The 20,151-nt window shown below is 41.6% G+C and overlaps 1 protein-coding gene across 1 annotated transcript in view; it reads left to right on the top strand.

Moving 5' to 3' along the window:
* Window positions 1–20,151, top strand: part of SIRPB2 (signal regulatory protein beta 2) — a 40,093-nt gene that overhangs the window by 5,532 nt on the left and 14,410 nt on the right. Inside the window, 1 exon segment of the mRNA XM_068524745.1 lies at window positions 4,884–5,043. Within this exon segment, the coding sequence (XP_068380846.1) occupies window positions 4,884–5,043 (160 nt within the window).

The raw sequence follows: 20,151 nt of genomic DNA, 5'->3' as shown, positions 1-20,151 counted from the left end.
GAGACCTAAAAGGATGTGCAGCAAATCATAAGCTAGAGATCTCTCTGGGGAGTTGAATTCGGTGACTTGATTTCTAATAGATATTTCTATTTTCTAATATATATTTATACAATTTTGGATTGTTTGCATTTTGTGTGTGTGTGTGTGTGTGTGTAAAGAAAATTTTAAGAAAAAACAATGATGCCTCTTTAAATAAGTCATAGAGGACTTGCCATTGGGTTTGTCTTAGATTAAATGCAGAAAATCAGAAACCAAAACTGCCATTTTCCCATGACCTCCTGCTGCCCATCTTGCTCTACCTGGCAGGTAGCACAATGTCCTCTATGTGGTCAATTCTCTTCTCCAGAATCGAGCTCTGCACAGTGTACACTCCATCTCTCCTCATGGTGGGAATCAGGGTCTTATCTATCTGGGAGGCATTTCCATAGTAATGCCCGGTCAGCCATACACCATGGGGGTAGAATGTCTTTGCCTTGCAGGGGACATTTATCTTGTTTTTGAGACAGGGCAAATGAAACTGAAATAGCTTAGGACAAAAGCTTAGACTCCTTGAAACAATCAGCTCCATCATACTTATTACTTGGTAGCCATTTACTTAGCACCTGCATAGCATGTGCAATCCCTAGCACACAGTAGATATTCAAGAACTGGGAAATCCTATTATTATTTAGGTCTATACCCGTGAAGTCAATCTGGGGAGAATTGTTCACCAAACCCACATTGCCACATGTGGTGCCACCTACCTAGCATGGTCCCAGACAAATCAGCCTTCCCTTGAAGAGCATAATGTAAGTTCAAGTGTTTTACATTGCAGGTGACATAAGTGTAGAAGTCCTGTAGAGTCAGGAACCACATCAGTGGTACTAAAGGTTTTGTACACATTGTGTTCTTCAATTGCACCATCTGGGTCTGGAGGGATGTGGTTTCCTTTCTGTCTCGAACCACATCAGTGGTACTAAAGGTTTTGTAGACATTGTGTTCTTCAATTGCACCATCTGGGTCTGGAGGGATGTGGTTTCCTTTCTGTTTCGAACCACTTCAGGGTGATGTTTTTGGGAGAGAGGCCAGGATGTGAATCTGAAATTCACAGCCTGCCCAATCAGCACCCTCCCAAGGGGCCTATTATCATAGGCAGAGCAATTGGATCTACAAGGAAGTAGAATAATAAACTATTAATGTTGGTGAGCCAGGCAGAATTGTGTGTGCTTTATATAATTTAATTCTGACAACTCTGTGATTAGGTATGATAATGTCCATTTTATAGATAAGGAACTGGAGGCTTATAGAGGCAAGGGACATACTAGCAGTTGGCAGAGCCAGACTGGAATACAAGTTTCTCTGAACATATAGACTGTGCTTTTTCCTCAGGCCATATTGCTTGTCAGTTTAGGAGCTGTATTCCTATATTTTACCCCTTTGGTATTGATTCCTCCTACTACTCATTCTCATTTAATAATGTTTAGACAACTAGGAATAGAAGGGAACATTCTTAACCTGATATTTATCTACAAAAGTCCTCAAACAACATATCATCTTTAATGCGCAATTTTATAAGAATGTCCTTTGGAATCAACAACAACAAGAGATCTAATCTCACTGCATCTATTCAACAATGTACTGGAGATCCTGGCCAATGCAATGTGGCAAGAAAATTTAATGAATAAAAAATAATTGGGAAGGAGGAAGAAATACGTGAATTTACACAGAAAATGCAAATAAATCTGTTGACTAAAATACTAATGAATTAGAAAGCCCACATATATATGGGAATTTGGGAATCTGTAAAAAAAGTGAGCCAGGCAACAATGGTGTTGGGCACAACTTTTTTTATAAATCTCACTGAACAAGAAATAAATTCCAAACACATTAAATACTTAAATCTAAACCTAGATCAACTATTAGAGTAAAAAAAAATCTTTATGTCTTTGTAATGAGAAATAACTTTAAGATCCTAAATATACAACTCATTGAGATTCATAAAGTTGATTTTAAAACTTTGATTAAAATTACATATGATGTATTATATGATTCCATTTGTATGTAATGTTCAGAATAGGCAAATCTATGGAGTCATAAATTTGATTTGTGTCTGCCAAGAGAAGGATTGAAGGATGAGAATTGACTGCTAATGGGTATAGGGTCTCTTTTGAGGATGATTATAACACTCTAAAATTAGATCATAAAGATGATTGCACAACTCTGTGAATAATACTAAATACATTGAATTGTACATTTTAAATGGGTGAACTTTATGGTATGTGGATTATATGTCAATAACAGTGTTCATTAAAAAGTAAAAAAAATTATGTATGATAGAAACAACATAAAGGAAATTTAAAAGTGTGCGATAGGGAAGAAAAAGGAAATAATAAATATAAGAGTAAAAGTTAATATAACAGAGAACAAGTGTAAAAGAAAGTTTCAACATAAACAAAAGTTAATTCTTTAAAATTGTATAACCCTCTGGTGTGATGATAAGAAAGGGAAAGGGAGAGAGAGAGAAGAAAGAGTAAGGTGGTGGGGGGGCGCAGGGAGTGAACAATCTATATCAGGAATGGAAAAGGGACATTAATATAGATCCTGCAGATATTAAAACGAAAAGAGGATATCATGAACAACTTTGCCAATATAAAATGTAAAGTTTAGTGGAAAGGGAAACTACGTGGAAAATATAACTGATCAAAACTGAATAAGAAGAAATAAGAAATATGTGGAGTACTAAACGATTAAAGAAACTGAATCAGTAATTTTAAAAAAAATCTTCCTGGGAGCATGAGGTCTAGAAGGCAGAAAAGGAGGACCTGGGATTCACCTCTCCCCACAAGTACATCAAGAATACATCTACAAGTGGAACAGTTCATGCAGAGCACCTGCTGAACACTAGCAGAGGACCTTGGACACCTAAAAGGAAGATAAAATATCCCCTCGTAACTGGGTATGATGAAAGAGAGAAAAAGAAGGAAAAGAAAAGAGGACATGGGATGGGACCCAAACCCCTTGGGGGAGAAGCTGAAGGAGAGGAGAGATTGTCACACCCAGGGAAGCCCCTTCACTGGTGGCAAGATCAGCTCTAATAGAGGGGGGGCTTCAGGGGCTATCAGAGGAAAGTACAGCAGTTGGCCTCTGGCAGGCAGGATGGAGTGAGTCTTGCACAGATGGTCTGTTCCACAGCCCTGCGTGCCCCAGCCTGAGAATGGTGTCCACCAGTGCTGACAGGGGCTGGGTGCTGAAGCGTGGGGTTTGGAGAGTGAACCTGGGGAGAGGACTGCTGTTGGCTGCACAGAGATGGCCTGAGGGGATGGGAGAGAGGAACTCCACTGCTCAGAGACAGACTGAGGGGACAAGAGTTAGGAGGTCTGCAGCAGGGAATGCCCCTGGAGGAATCGCAGACTGCCATGGAAGCAAGGTGCCATTGTTGAGTGGTGCATGAGGGGCAGGGCCACCATCACAACTTCTCTCCCCACACACCAGTCCCTGCCTCCGCAGGCACTGGGTGGGGCTCCCACCAGAGCAAGCACGCATGCCCCAGTCTTTACCACCTTGTCCCCTTCATGCCTGTGCAAGCATGTATGCCATGGTTGGTCATCACCTCCTGCCAACCCCTGCCACTGCAGGCGCTAGAGGGGGATCTCACCAGAAAGAGCACATGTGCCCCAGTCATTGCAAACTTATCCCTTTCTGGCCCAAGCAAGCACACATGCCCCCCTCTGTTGCCACCTATTGCCCCTCCTAACCTGAGCAAGGAAACATGCCCCAGTCAGTAGTTGCCTTCCCCCCTTTTAACCTGGGCAGGGAGCAGAGTCTGAGTGTGGCTCACATGCAGAGATGGGGCTGAAACCAAAGCTGAGCCACAGGGGCTGTATGACTAAGGAAGAGGAACTGAAATCTCTCTGTGCAGCTGAACAACCCATGGATTAAACCCCCACGATTAGCTTAGGAAACGTAGTGTCTGAGGAATATCTGAATGGACAACAAGTGCTCCCACAACAGAGACCGGTCTAGCTTTAGCAGCTGTGGAATTTGTGGTACATACACGTGGGAGTCAGGCCACCTCAGAGTCCGAGCTGCCCCCACAGTGCCCGCAGTTGGTCCAGAGACTTACCCAGAGGTCTTGGAAGGCCTCCTGTGGAGGAAGGGGTTGTTTGTGGCTCACCATGAGGGCAAGGACACTGATAGAGGTGGCCCCAGGGAATTTTGTTCGTTTTTTTTTCATTGTTGTTGCTGTCATTTTATTTTTTAATTAAAAGTTTAAAGAACATTTTTTTAATTTTTCTATTTTATTTTACTTTTGTGTGTTTTTTTGTCTGTTTTTGTTGCACTTTTGTTTTGGGGTTTTTTTAATTTTTTGTTTCCTTTTCTCTTTTTTTCTGTTTTTCTGTTGTTTGTTTTTTGTTACCTTTTCCCTTTTTGCTTGTGTTTTGTTTTATTTTTTGGTTTTGTGGTTTCTTCTTAGTTTTGTTTTTATTGTTTGTTTTGGTTTGGGGGTTTTTTGGTTGTCTTCTTGGCTTTTTGTTTTCTTTGTTTTGTTTTTGTTTTTGTTTCTTTGTCCACACCACATGGCTTGCAGGGTCTTGGTTCCCCAGCTGGGGATCAAACCTGAACCCCTGCAGTGGAAGCGCTGAATCCTGGCCACTGGACCACGAAGGAATTCCCATCCCCTGGGAATATTAATCCTCATGAGCTCTCCCAGAGGTCTGCATCTTGGCACTAAGACCCAGCTCCACCCAACAGCCTGCACGATCCAGTGCTGGAACACCTCAGGCCAAACAACCATCAAAATAGATAGGAACACAGCCCTAGCCATCAGCAGACAGGCTGCCTAAACTCACACTAAGCTCACAGACACCCAAAAACACACTCTTTGACATGGCCCTGCCCACCAGAGGGACAAGACCCAGCTCTACCCACCAGAGGGCAGGCACCAGTCCCACCCAACAGGAAACGTGCACAAGCACCTGGACAAACCTCACCAAGCAGGGGGCAGACGTCAGAAGCAAGAGGAACTACAACCCTGCAGCCTGCAGAAAGGAGACAACAAACACAGTATGTTAGACAAAATGAGATGACAGAGAAATATGTTGAAGACAAAGTAGCAAGGTAAAAACCGACAAGACCAAATGAGGAGGAGATAGGCAATGTACCTGAAAAATAATTCATAGTAAAGATGATGCAAGATCTCGGAAAAAGAATGGAGGCACAGATGGAGAAGATAAATGAAAGGTTTAAGTAGGACCTAGAAGAACTAAAGAACAAGCAAAGAGTGATGAACAATACAATAACTGAAATGAAAAATACACTAGAAGGAATTAATAGCAAAATAACTGAGGCAGAAGAACGTATAAGTGAGCAGCAGTATAGAATGGTGGAAATCATTACCACAGAACTGAATAAAGAAAAAAGAATGAAAAAAATGAGGACAGCCTCAGAGACATGTGGGACAACATAAAACGCAGCAACATTTGAATTGTAGGGGTCCCAGAAGAAGAAGAGAAAGAAAGTGTCAGAAAATATTTGAAGAGATTATAGTTGAAAATTGTCCTAACATGGAAAAAGGAAATAGTCACTCAAGTCCAGGAAGTGCAGAGAGTCCCATCCAGGATAAACCCAAGGAGAAAAATGCCAAGACACATATTAATCAAACTAAAAAAATTGAATACAAAGAAAAAATAGTAAAAGCAGCAAGGGAAAAACAACAAATAACACGCAAGGGAATCCCCATGAGGTTATCAGCTGATCTTTCAGCAGAAACTCTGCAGGCCAGAAGGGAGAGGCATGATATACTTAAAGTGATGAAAGGGAAATAACTACAGTGAAGAATACTTTACCCACTTGGACTGGAAGAATCAATATTGTGAAAATGACTCTACTACCCAAAGCAATCTACAGATTCAATGCAATCTCTATCAAATTACCAAGGGCATTTTTTACAGAACTAGAACAAACAATCTTAAAATTTGTATGGAGACACGAAAGACCCCGAATAGCCAAAGCAGTCTTGAGGGAAAAAAACTCAGATGGAATCAGACGCCCTGACTTCAGACTATACTACAAAGCTACAGTAATCAAGACAGTATGGTACTGGCACAAAAACAGAAACATAGCTCAATGGAACAAGATAGAAAGCCCAGAGGTAAACCCACGCACCTGTGGTCAACTAATCTATGACAAAGGAGGTAAGAATATACAATGGAAAAAAGAAAGTGTGCTGGGAAAACTGGACAGCTACATGTAAAAGAATGAAATTAGATCACTCCCTAACACCATACACAAAAATAAACTCAAAATGAATTAAAGACCCAAATGTAAGGCCAGACACTATAAAACTCTTAGAGGAAAACATAGGCAGAACACTCTTTGACATAAATCATGGCAAGATCTTTTTCAATCCACCTCCTAGAGTAGTGAAAATAAAAAGACAAATAATCAAATGAAGCCTATTAAACTTAAAAGTTTTTGCACAGCAAAGGAAACCACAAACAGCGAAAAGACAACCCTCAGAATGGGAGAAAATATTTACAAACAAAGCTACCAACCAGGGATTAACCTCCAAAATATACAAACATCTCATGCAGCTCAATATCAAAAAAACAAACGACCCAATCCAAAAATGGGCAGAAGACCTAAATAAACATTTATCCAAAGAAGGCCTACATGTGACCAAGAGGCACATGAAACGATGATCAACATCACTAATCATTAGAGAAATGCAAATCAAAACTACAATGAGGTATTACTTTACACCAGTCAGAGTGGCCATCATCAAAAAATCTAAAAACAATATATGCTGGAGAGGGTGTGGAGAAAAGGAAACTCTCCTACACTGTTGGTGGGAATGTAAACTGGTACGTCCACTATAGAGAGCAGTATTGACGTTCCTTAAAAAACTAAAAATAGAGTTACCATATGATGCAGCAATACCACTCCTGGGCATATATCCAGAGAAAACCATAATTCAAAAAATACATGCACCCCAATGTTCATTGCAGCACTATTTACAATAGACAGGACGTGGAAGCAATGTAAATGTCCATCAACAGAGGAATGGATAAAGAAGATGTGATACATATATACAATGGAATATTACTCAGCCATACACAAATAACAAAATAATGCCATTTGCAGCAACATGGATGGACCTAGAGATTGTCATATTGAGTGAAGTAAGTCAGACTGAGAAACACAAATATATGATATCACTTATATGTGGAGTCTTCAAAAAGTCTACAAATGAAGTTATCTACAAAAGAGAAAGAGTTACAAGTGTAGGAAATAAACTTATGGTTATCAGGGTGTAAGGGGAATGGAGTGATAAATTAGAAGATTGGTATTGACACATACACAATACTAAATATAAAATAGATAACTAATAAGTACCTACTGTATAGCAAAGGGAACTCTACTCAATGCTCTGTGTTAGCCTATATGGGAAAACAATATAGAAAAGAGTAGATATATGTATATGTATAACAGACTCACTTTGCTGTACACCTGAAACTAACACAACATTGTAAATCAAATATACCCCAATAAAAATGGGGGAAAAAAATTCTGTGTGAAAATTCTAAAATAAAATAAAATCTTCTTATAATGAATACTTTTTTTAACATCTTTATTAGAGTATAATTGCTTTACAATGGTTTGTTAGTTTCTACTTTATAAAAAAGTGAATCAGTTATGCATATACATATGTTCCCATATCTCTTCCCTCTTGCATATCCCTCCCTTCCACCCTCCCTATCCCATCCCTCCAGGTGGTCACAAAGCACAGAGCTGATCTCCCTGTGCTATGTGGTTGCTTCCCACTACCTATCTATTTTACCTTTGGTAGTGTATATATGTCCATGCCACTCTCTCGCTTTGTCACATCTTACCCTTCCCCCTCCCCATATCCTCAAGTCCATTCTCTAGTAGGTCTGTCTTTATTGCCGTCTTGTAACTAGGTTCTTCATGACCATTTTTTTTTTTCTTTTTCCTTAGATTCCATATATATGTGTTAGCATACTGTATTTGTTTTTCTCTTTCTGACTTACTTCACTCTGTATGACAGACTCTAACTCCATCCACCTCACTACAAATAACTCCATTTCATTTCTTTTTATGGCTGACTAATATTCCATTGTATATATGTGCCACATCTTCTTTATCCATTCATCCAATGATGGACATTTAGGTTGCTTCCATGTCCTGGCTATTGTAAATAGAGCTGCAATGAACATTGTGGTACATGACTATTTTTGAATTATGGTTTCTCAGGTTATATGCCCAGTAGTGGGATTGCTGGGTCGTATGGTAGTTCTATTTGTAGTTTTTTAAGGAACCTCCATACTGTTCTCCATAGTGGCTGTATCAATTTACATTCCCACCAACAGTGCAAGAGTGTTCCCTTTTCTCCACACCGTCTCCAGCATTTATTGTTTCTAGATATTTTGATGATGGCCATTCTGACCGGTGTGAGATGATATCTCATTGTAGTTTTGATTTGCATTTCTCTAATGATTAATGATGTTGAGCATTCTTTCATGTGTTTGTTGGCAATCTGTATATCTTCTTTGGAGAAATGTCTATTTAGGTCTTCTGCCCATTTTTGGATTGGGTTGTTTGTTTTTTTCTTATTGAGCTGCATGAGCTGCTTGTAAATCGTGGAGATTAATCCTTTGTCAGTTGCTTCATTTGAAAATATTTTCTCCCATTCTGAGGGTTGTCTTTTGGTCTTGTTTATGGTTTCCTTTGCTGTGCAAAAGCTTTTAAGTTTCAATAGGTCCCATTTATTTATTTTTGTTTTTATTTCCATTTCTCTAGGAGCTGGGTCAAAAAGGATCTTGCTGTGATTTATGTCATAGAGTGTTCTGCCTATGTTTTCCTCTAAGAGTTTGATGGTGTCTGGCCTTACATTTAGGTCTTTAATCCATTTTGAGTTTATTTTTGTGTATGGTGTTAGGGAGTGTTCTAATTTCATACTTTTACATGTACCTGTCCAGTTTTCCCAGCACCACTTATTGAAGAGGCTGTCTTTTCTCCACTGTATATGCTTGCCTCCTTTATCAAAGATAAGGTGACCATATGTGCGTGGGTTTATCTCTGGGCTTTCTATCCTGTTCCATTGATCTATGTTTCTGTTTTTGTGCCAATACCATACTGTCTTCATTACTGTAGCTTTGTCATATAGTCTGAAGTCAGGGTGTCTGATTCCTCCAGCTCCATTATTCGTTCTCAAGATTGCTTTGGCTATTCAGGGTCTTTTGTGTTTCCATACGAATTGTGAAATTTTTTGTTCTAGTTCTGTGAAAAATGCCAGTGGTAGTTTGATAGGGATTGCATTGAATTTGTAGATTGCTTTGGGTAGTAGAGTCATTTTCACAATGTTGATTCTTCCAATCCAAGAACATGGTATATCTCTCCATCTATTTGTATCATCTTTAAATTCTTTCATCAGTGTCTTATAATTTTCTGCACACAGGTCTTTTGTCTCCTTAAGTAGGTTTATTCCTAGATATTTTATTCCTTTTGTTGCAATGGTAAATGGGAGTGTTTTCTTAATTTCCCTTTCAGATTTTTCATCATTAGTGTATAGGAATGCAAGAGATTTCTGTGCATTAATTTTGTATCCTGCTACTTTACCAAATTCGTTGATTAGCTCTAGTAGTTTTCTGGTAGCCTCTTTAGGATTCTCTATGTATAGTATCATGTCATCTGCAAACAGTGACAGCTTTAACTTCTTCTTTTCCGATTTGGATTCCTTTTATTTCTTTGTCTTCTCTGATTGCTGTGGCTAACACTTCCAAAACTATGTTGAATAATAGTGGTGAGAGTGGGCAACCTTGTCTTGTTCCTGATCTTAGTGGAAATGGTTTCAGTTTTTCACCATTGAGGACGATGTTGGCTGTGGGTTTGTCATATATGGCCTTTATTACATTGAGGACAGTTCCCTCGATGCCTACTTTCTGCAGGGCTTTTATCATTAATGGGTGTTGAATTTTGTCAAAAGCTTTCGCTGCATCTATTGAGATGATCATATTGTTTTTCTCCTTCAATTTGTTAATATGGTGTATCACGTTGATTGATTTGCGTATATTGAAGAATCCTTGCATTCCTGGAATACACCCCACTTGATCGTGGTGTATGATCCTTTTAATGTGCTGTTGGATTCTGTTTGCTAGTATTTTGTTGAGGATTTTTGCATCTATGTTCATCAGTGATATTGGCCTGTAGTTTTCTTTCTTTGTGACATCTTTGTCTGGTTTTGGTATCAGGGTGATGGTGGCCTCGTAGAATGAGTTGGGGAGTGTTCCTCCCTCTGCAATATTTTGAAAGAGTTTGAGAAGGATAGGTGTTAGCTCTTCCCTAAATGTTTGATAGAATTCGCCTGTGAAGCCATCTGGTCCTGGGCTTTTATTTGTTGGAAGATTTTTAATCACAGTTTCAATTTCAGTGCTTGTGATTGGTCTGTTCATATTTTCTATTTCTTCCTGGTTCAGTCTCGGCAGGTTGTGCATTTCTAAGAATTTGTCCATTTCTTCCAGGTTGTCCATTTTATTGGCATAGAGTTGCTTGAGGTAATCTCTCATGATCGTTTGTATTTCTGCAGTGTCAGTTGTTACTTCTCCTTTTTCATTTCTAATTCTATTGATATGAGTCTTCTCTCTTTTTTTCTTGATGAGTCTGGCTAATGGTTTATCAATTTTGTTTATCTTCTCAAAGAACCAGCTCTTAGTTTCATTGATCTTTGCTATTGTTTCCTTCTTTTCTTTTTCATTTATTTCTGATCTGATCTTTATAATTTCTTTCCTTCTGCTAATTTTGGGGGTTTTTTTGTTCTTCTTTCTCTAATTGCTTTAGGGGCAAGGTTAGGTTGTTTATTCGAGATGTTTCCTGTTTCTTGAGGTAGGCTGGTATTGCTATAAACTTCCCTCTTAGCACTGCTTTTGCTGCATCCCATAGGTTTTGGGTCGTCGTGTCTCCATTGTCATTTGTTTCTAGGTATTTTTTGATTTCCCCTTTGATTTCTTCAGTGATCACTTCGTTATTAAGTAGTGTATTGTGTAGCCTCCATGTGTTTGTATTTTTTACAGATCTTTTCCTGGAATTGATATCTAGTCTCATAGCGTTGTGGTCGGAAAAGATACTTGATACAATTTCAATTTTCTTAAATTTACCAAGGCTTGATTTGTGACCCAAGGTATGATCTATCCTGGAGAATGTTCCATGAGCACTTGAGAAAAATGTGTATTCTGTTGGTTTTGGATGGAATGTCCTATAAATATCAGGTAAGTTCATCTTGTTTAATGTATCATTTAAAGCTTGTGTTTCCTTATTTATTTTCATTTTGGATGATCTGTCCATTGGTGAAAGTGGGGTGTTAAAGTCCCCTACTATGATTGTGTTACTGTCGATTTCCCCTTTTATGGCTGTTAGTATTTGCCTTATGTGTTGAGGTGCTCCTATGTTGGGTGCATAAATATTTACAATTGTTATACCTTCTTCTTGGATCGATCCCTTGATCATTATATAGTGTCCTTCTTTGTCTCTTGTAATAGTCTTTATTTTAAAGTCTATTTTGTCTGATATGAGAATTGCTACTCCAGCTTTCTTTTGATTTCCATTTGCATGGAATATCTTTTTCCATCCCCTCACTTTCAGTCTGTATGTGTCCCTAGGTCTGAAGTGGGTCTCTTGTAGACAGCATATATACGGGTTTTGTTTTTGTATCCATTCAGCCAGCCTGTGTCTTTTGGTGGGAGCATTTAATCCATTTACATTTAAGGTAATTATCGATATGTATGTTCCTATTCCCATTTTCTTAAATGTTTTGGGTTTGTTATTGTAGGTGTTTTCCTTCTCTTGTGTTTCTTGCCTAGAGAAGTTCCTTTAGCATTTGTTGTAAAGCTGGTTTGGTGGTGCTGCACTCTCTCAGCTTTTGCTTGTCTGTAAAGGTTTTAATTTCTCCATCTAATCTGAATGAGATCCTTGCTGAGTAGAGTAATCTTGGTTGTAGGTTTTTCTCCTTCATCACTTTAAATATGTTCTGCTACTCCCTTCTGGCTTGCAGAGTTTCTGCTGAAAGATCAGCTGTTAACCTTATGGGGATTCCCTTGTGTGTTATTTGTTGTTTTTCCCTTGCTGCTTGTAATATGTTTTCTTTATATTTAATTTTTGATAGTTTGATTAATATGTGTCTTGGCGTGTTTCTCCTTGGATTTATCCTGTATGGGACTCTCTGTGCTTCCAGGACTTGATTAATTATTTCCTTTCCCATATTAGGGAAGTTTTCAACTATAATCTCTTCAAATATTTTCTCAGTCCCTTTCTTTTTCTCTTCTTCTTCTGGGACCCCTATAATTCGAATGTTGGTGCATTTAATGTTGTCCCAGAGGTCTCTGAGACTGTCCTCAGTTCTTTTCATTCTTTTTTCTTTATTCTGCTCTGCAGTAGTTATTTCCACTATTTTATCTTCCAGGTCACTTATCCGTTCTTCTGCCTCAGTTATTCTGCTATTGATCCCTTCTAGAGTATTTTTAATTTCATTTATTGTGTTTTTCATAGTTGCTTGTTTCCTCTTTAGTTCTTCTAGGTCCTTGTTAAATGTTTCTTGCATTTTATCTATTCTATTTCCAAGATTTTGGATCATCTTTACTATCATTATTCTGAATTCTTTTTCAGGTAGACTGCTTATTTCCTCTTCATTTATTCGGTCTGGTGTGTTTTCACCTTGCTCCTTCATCTTTTGTGTGTTTTTCTGTCTTCTCATTTTGCTTATCTTACTGTGTTTGGGGTCTCCTTTTTGCAGGCTGCAGGTTCGTAGTTCCTGTTGTTTTTGGTATCTGTCCCCAGTGGCTAAGGTTGGTTCCGTGGGTTGTGTAGGCTTCCTGGTGGAGGGGACTAGTGCTTGTGTTCTGGTGGATGAGGCCGGATCTTGTCTTTCTGGTGGGCTGGTCCACGTCTGGTGGTGCGTTTTGGGGTGTCTGTGGCCTTATTATGATTTTAGGCAGCCTCTGTGGTAATGCATGGGGCTGTGTTCCTGTCTTGCTAGTTGTTTGGCAAAGGGTGTCCAGCACTATAGCTTGCTGGTCATTGAGTGAAGCTGGGTCTTGGTGTTGAGCTGGAGATCTCTGAGAGATTTTTGCCGTTTGGTATTACGTGGAGCTGGGAGGTCTCTTGTGGACCAGTGTCCTGAAGTTGGCTCTCCCACCTCAGAGGCACAGCCCTGATGCCTGGCTGGAGCACCAAGAGCCGTTCATCCACATGGCTCAGAATAAAAGGGAGAAAAAATAGGAAGAAAAAAAAAGAAAGAGGATAAAATAAAATAAAATAAAGTTATTAAAATAAATAAATAAAAAATAATTATTAAGAAAAAAAGAAAAAAAATTTTTTAAGTAAAAAAAAACAAAACGAAAAAAAAAACGGACGGACAGAACCCTAGGACAAATGGTGAAAGCAAAGCTATACAGACAAAATCTCACACAGAAGCATACACATACACACTCACAAAAAGAGGAAAAGGGGAAAAAATAATATATCTTGCTCCCAAAGTCCACCTCCTCAATTTGGGATGATTCGTTGTCTATTCAGGTATTCCACAGATGCAGGTACATCAAGTTGTTTGTGGAGCTTTAATCCGCTGCTCCTGAGGCTGCTGGGAGAAATTTCCCTTTCTCTTCTTTGTTCGCACAGCTCCCGGGTTTCAGCTTTGGATTTGGACCCGCCTCTGCGTGTAGGTTGCCTGAGGGCATCTGTTCTTCCCTCAGACAGGACGGGGTTAAAGGAGCAGCTGCTTCGGGGGCTCTGGCTCACTCAGGCCGGGGGGAGGGAGGGGTACGGATGCGGGGCGAGCCTGCGGCGGCAGAGGCCGGCATGATGTTGCAGCAGCCTGAGGCACTCCATGTGTTCTCCCGGGGAAGTTGTCCCTGGATCACGGGACCCTGGCAGTGGCAGGCTGCACAGGCTCCTGGAAGGGGCGGTGTGGATAGTGACCTGTGCTTGCACACAGGCTTCTTGGTGGCGGCAGCAGCAGCCTTAGTGTTTCATGCCCGTCTGTGGGGTCCGCGCTGATAGTCATGGCTCGCGCCCGTCTCTGGAGCTCATTTACGCGGCGCTCTTAATCCCCTCTCCTCGTGCACTGTGAAACAAAGAGGCAAGAAAGTATCTTGCCTCTTTGGCAGCTCCAGACCTTTTCCTGGACACACTCCCTTCTAGCTGTGGTGCACTAACCCCTTCAGGCTGTGTTCACACTGCCAGCCCCAGTCCTCTCCCAGGGATCCGACCGAAGCCCAAGCCTCAGCTCCCAGCCCCGCCCGCCCCGGCGGGTGAGCAGACAAGCCTCTCGGGCTGGTGAGTGCTGGTCGGCACTGCTCCTCTGTGTGGGAATCTCTCTGCTTTGCCCTCTGCACCCCTGTGGCTGCGCTCTCCTCCGTGGCTCCGAAACTTCCCCCCTCCGCCACCCGCAGTCTCCGCCCACGAAGGGGCTTCCTAGTGTGTGGAAACCTTTCCTCCTTCACAGCTCCCTCCCACTGGTGCAGGTCCCGTCCCTATTCTTTTGTCTCTGTTGTTTCTTTTTTCTTTTGCCCTACCCAGGTACGTGGGGAGTTTCTTACCCTTTGTGAGGTCTGACGTCTTCTGCCAGCATTCACTGGATGTTCTATAGGATCAGTTCCACGTGTAGATGTATTTCTGATGTATCTGTGGGGAAGAAGGTGATCTCCGCGTCTTACTCTTCCGCCATCTTCTCCTGTCTCCGAGGCTTCAGTATTAATGAGACACCAAATGCTCTTCTAAATAGAGTTGGACTTCCCTGGTGGTCCAGTGGTTAAGACTCTGCTGTTCCAATGCAGGGGGCGTGGTTTCGATCCCTGATCAGGGAACTAAGATCCCACATGCAACGTGGCCCGGCCAAAAAATGAAAGAGAGAGAGAGACAGAGAGGGAGAAAGAAAGAAGAAAGAAAGAAAGAAAATGGCTGAAATCATGCTAGATGAATTCAAGGTCAGGTCAAAAAAAAAAAAAAAAAAAAGCCATGCAATCCTGCTTTATTCTCATGGAAACTGGGAGGTTTGTTGCATACAGAACACTGGACATCCTCACTGCTTTAGCTCCCTAGTTCATTCCTAGCTTCTGAAGAACCAAGAATCTGCAATATTCATAGGAACCCACCACCAGTGGTCACAGCTGCCTGTGATTTACAAGTGATTTATGGAAGATTTATGGTGGGGGTCACTGCAAAACCTCACATTTGTCACCTTCTGATGCCCACACATGTTCCCCTCTCCATTTCTAGAGGGGCGATCATGCCTCTCCTTCTCTTTCACCTTCCAAATCTAATGCAAGCATCTCTCCTCAGTAGAATTGAATCCCACGTAAACCTGACAAGGAGTTCTGAAAAATGTGGTCCCCAGGGTTTAGCCCCTCTGATAAAGAGGAGAACAGAGAAACGAATGGAGATAAATTTGATTACAAAAACGCCAGTGCTGTTTTTTAAATTGTTGGGTTTTTTGTTTTTTGTGTTTTTTTTTTTTTTTTTGCTGATGAGTTTGAATATTTTCCCTAGACTTGCCTACTGGGTTTTCCATTTTGTGGTAAACAATGAAGAAGCTGTTGTTTTACAGAGTTCCATTTTTGCAGATAGAAAAAAGTTAATGTTAAGTGTGGACTTGTGTTTTATATATACCTCAGTTGTCCCTGTTGAAAACAATTTAGACTAACTCCTCAAGCTAGTAATAGACACCACCATTCCTGCAACAACCGAGTACCAAGTCCACTAACCAGGAGGAGAATCACTGCTCCTAGATACTGAGAAATTACTGGGAGCCAGTGCCGCACATGCTAATCATATGGCATCTTTTTTATGGTGAAGGGACAAGTTTAATATTTTTTATGTACTTCCTTGTGTATTTTTCCTCCTCACAGTAGTCGAGTCCCTTCCTGTGCAGCTCTGTCCCTTATCAAAGATGGAGCCTAAGACTTGTTGCCTCAGTGAGGGGGCCAGAGGGATTCCAGCCAAAACAAAGAAGACCATCTGCTCAGAAGACGGTTGAGGTTAGGAAAGTCCCTACAGAAAGAAAGAAGGGGATGTCTTCCCTATGATATGATGAGGGTGGCAAGTAAGGGGGAGGAAGAGCAGGAGTTGAGATGCTAGGGTCCTGGCAACCATATCCTGGGGTCAAAACTCTGGGGTGTGGTGAGAATGGCGTATACAAACCCCAAGTATATTTAGAAATCCTAGAGCAGAAGGGATTTGACCTGGCTTCTTAGGGTGTCCAGGAACCTTCCTAGGGTGCCACAGACCACACAAGGGGCCATGTTCAACCTGACATCTGAGCAATAGATCAGAAATAGTGAGGGAACTGAATGTCTCCAGAAACTTGCAACCATGGTTAACCCTAGGGAATGTAATATTAGGGAGCCCTATGAAGGAGACTTTAAATCATGTGAATTTTGCACCCCATGGATGCCTGTGGTAAATTACAAAAATATGCATATTTCTTTACCCCCTCCCTGTATCCATGCCATTTGAGATCTGATTTTGCAGCTCCTCTTATTAAGAGGTGAAGTCTATTTTCCATCCCTTGAATCTAGTCTGGTCTTGTGACTTCCTTTGGCCAAAAGAATGGGGCAGAAGTGACATTGTACCTTAGAACTTCTGCTCTTTCTCGAAACTGCCCCTCTCAACTGTGCAAGCCCAGACTAGCCTCCTGGAGAATGAGCGACCATATGGAGGAAAACTGAGGTGGCCCAGGCAACAGTCAGCCAACCTCAGTAGCAAAGCAACTTAGCCAACCTGCTGCAGATCTCGAATGCATGGCAATACCAGTCAAAAATCAGCAGAGGTATGAAGAACCATGGAGCTGAGCCCAGATGAAATTATCAACCCACAGAATCACAAGTTAAATAAATGGTTATTGTTTTAAGTCACGACATTTTTGATGTGATTTGTTACTCAGCAGTAGCTAACCAATACAATGCCTTACCTATTAAAATAAATTAAACTAATTTTAAAAAATCTTGAGAATGAAAGAAATAGCTGAGAATGGAATTCACACAGATAAGTGGCTGATTCAAAAGTTCCCCTGTGAGGATGACATGGAGGTCCTGAGGGTCTGGTGGAATTTTCTAGGCCTGTGGTCTGTTCAAAGAGGTTCCAATAGATAGGCCTCCTCAACAGGAGAACAAGTAGAGGAAGCAATGCAATTTAGCAGTGGTGCCAATGCAAGGTCCCAAAGGCCATACAGGACCAGCCACACCTCAACAGACCCAGTGAAAAGTGCTCAGGGACGAAACTAGACCAATCTCCAAGACAGACCCAGACCCCAAGACAGTGTTCAGACCCAAGGCCTACTATTCCACCCCAGAAAGAAACTTCAGCTTCCTCTGGACCCAGGACCATCTGCATTAGGAAAGAAGAAGGGAAGCACTGAAAGCTTGAGCTTCTCTTTTTTCCTAGAAAAGACTGAGTTAACCTAAGAGAGAATGATGGCAGCATATACAGTGCTTACTCCACCCCATACTTGCAAGCATATTTTTATTTTAATTTTATGGATCAATGATTGTCCTAGGGTCACACAGCCAGATCTGGGTAAAGCCAAGATTTGAATCCAGACAGTACAGCTAAAGAGGCTGTCAGACCTGGAAGAGCCTGGGATTAATTAGCACACTTAATCTTTTCCTTCCTGATAGGCAGCATGATGGGGGCGGGGGGGGGGGGGCGTCTCAAGGAAGTTTAGATCAATTACAGAAAATTAAGGTGTCACAAACACAGATTTTTGCACAACCCGAGTGTGCTACATTTGGACCCCAGGAAATGGAGGTTTAGAAAGTTGCCCACGATTACACAATTAGGAAGAGAGTGTGTGCCGCCCTGCAATGCTAAAAGGAGGCCTCTGGGAAGCTTGCTTTATAATAAATCCTTCTTAAGCAAATATCACCTCCTCTATTTCCTACATATTATGAATAATGATGGCTAATATGTTTAGCCTTTACATTATGCTAAGCGTTCACACACATATATCATTCCTGCAACACCTTTCTTAGGAAGGGATTGTTACTGTCCCCATTTTGCCAATGAGGCAACAAAGGCTCAAAGATGACAAGTGACTTTGAAAGGTCACACAGCCAAGAAGAGGCAGACCCAATTCTTGATCCAAAGTCAGGCTGACTTGAGGGCACACTATGACAGCCATGCTCATCTCCCTTCCAGGATGCCAAGGACAGGGCCTGGAAAAGGTCATTAAGTCATTGACAGAGTGATTACAGGAACTACTGCTCAGACACGAAAGCCGGAAACCTCTCCACCCAGCTTCTTCCTCTTACACCAGCAGCCTTGTCTTGTTGTAGTGAAAATACTTCCCCAAGTAGCCTTGGCCATGAGAAGCAGAAAAAGCCTTGCCCACGGATCTCACTTCAGACTCCAACACCCATCAGAGAATGGAATGGTGGCCAGTCTAGGAGACCACGGGAGGCACACTTTGCCCCCAGTGATGCCCACCCCTACCCGCCTGGCTCCTTCACCTCCCTGCTCCTGGCTGCTGGCACTGCTCCTTGTCCTCTGGGGTGAGTAGGATCTGGGACAGAACAGGATCCACCCCTGGCTGATCCCACAGAGAGGTGCCAGGAGGGGCTTGACCCCACCAAGATGGAGGGGGAGGGAGGAGCTGAGAACTTTCCTGATCCCAGCAGAGTGCAGACCAAGTGTTGAGAGAAGCAGAACTTCTTGGGCAGCACAGGAATGTTAAGCTCCCAGGCTCTAGGCTCATACTGCCGGGTTCTGGCTCAGACACTTGTATGCCTATCTACAAAGAACTGCTCTTTGGGGCCTTTCTCTAGGGGTACTGTATTAAATATAAAAATGGTGAGGCTCAGCCCAGGACCAGCTACATAATTTGCCCAGCCCTGTGAAAAATGAAAGTGCAGGTCCTTTGTTCAAAAAGTATTAAGAATTTTAAGACAGCAACAGTAGAGCATTAAGGCAAGCATGAGGCCCGTCTAAGCTTTGGGCCCTGTGCAACGATACAAATCAAACGTCCATGAGCCAAAATGAGACTAATCCTAGGACCCACCTCTTTGTTTGGAGGATTCAATGAGATAATGCCTATAAATACCTGGCACGATGTAAAGATTTAATAACTGTTGGCTATTATTATCATACCCATGTCTCCTCTAAGTCAGGATCAGGCTGATTTAGCTCCTGAGTTTTGGGCCTTCTGGGTACAACTCACCCTCTGAGCCCAGAACCCTCTGATCCACCAGACAAGATGCATGGCTATCAGTGGGTTCATTCCACCACCTGCCCATGTGGGTCTCTGCCCCAAGCCCTACTGAGATCTAGATTCTGTTCATCACACTTAGGGTCCTCCAGAATTGTCACCCCCAAGAGAGGCCCCAGTGGGATCCTGGTGTGGAGTCAGACCTGGATGCTCCCTCGTTCACTGGCTGTGACTTGGGGCACCACTTCTCTTCTTCCAGCTGGTTTTCTCGAGGAAAATGTGAATCATAATTCTTATTAACTCGTTTCACAAAGACTTTTCAGTGTCCATTACATGTTAGGCACTAGGTTAGGAAATCACATATCTAAACTAACCGGGATAAAATATATTCAAAGTATTTTTGAAAAATATTGATTTCTATCATGCTTCCAAAAGGGAACCCCTCAACAGGAATCATGAAAAACCAGAGCATGCAGATGGGAAATGGGTGGAAAGGAATCCCAGAGCTGTGGGAAAGGGACTGGTCCAGCTTCATAGCCAAGGTAGAGACAAAGCACCGAGGACATTTCCCAAAGTCCATGTGACAATACAGAAGGAGAATCAAGAAAGGGAGAGAGAGAGGGGTGTGGGGCACAGGGCCTTATTCCAGGCTCCAGTTTCCTCCCTGCTATTTCACTTTCCCAGACTCACCCCAACTGGGATAAGAATCATGAGACTTTCTGAGCCCTCATCTCCTCCCACTGCCTCTTCTCCATTAGTTCTCCCTTTCTCATCACACACAGAAGCTTCATCTTCATAAATGTTTTAACAGCTTTATTGAGGTATAATTGACAAAAATAAACTGTACATATTTAAGGTGCACAATTTGACAAGTTTTGTGGGCATTGGACATTTCACACTTGTGAACTTATCACCAAGATAATCAAGATGAGGAATACATCAAACACCCATAAAAGTTTCCT

The sequence above is a fragment of the Eschrichtius robustus genome, chromosome 16 (assembly GCF_028021215.1).
Source record: "Eschrichtius robustus isolate mEscRob2 chromosome 16, mEscRob2.pri, whole genome shotgun sequence".
NCBI classification, from domain to species: Eukaryota; Metazoa; Chordata; class Mammalia; order Artiodactyla; family Eschrichtiidae; genus Eschrichtius; species Eschrichtius robustus.
The sequence above is the reverse complement of the archived record's forward strand: the minus strand, read 5'-3'. Positions and strand labels throughout refer to the sequence as shown.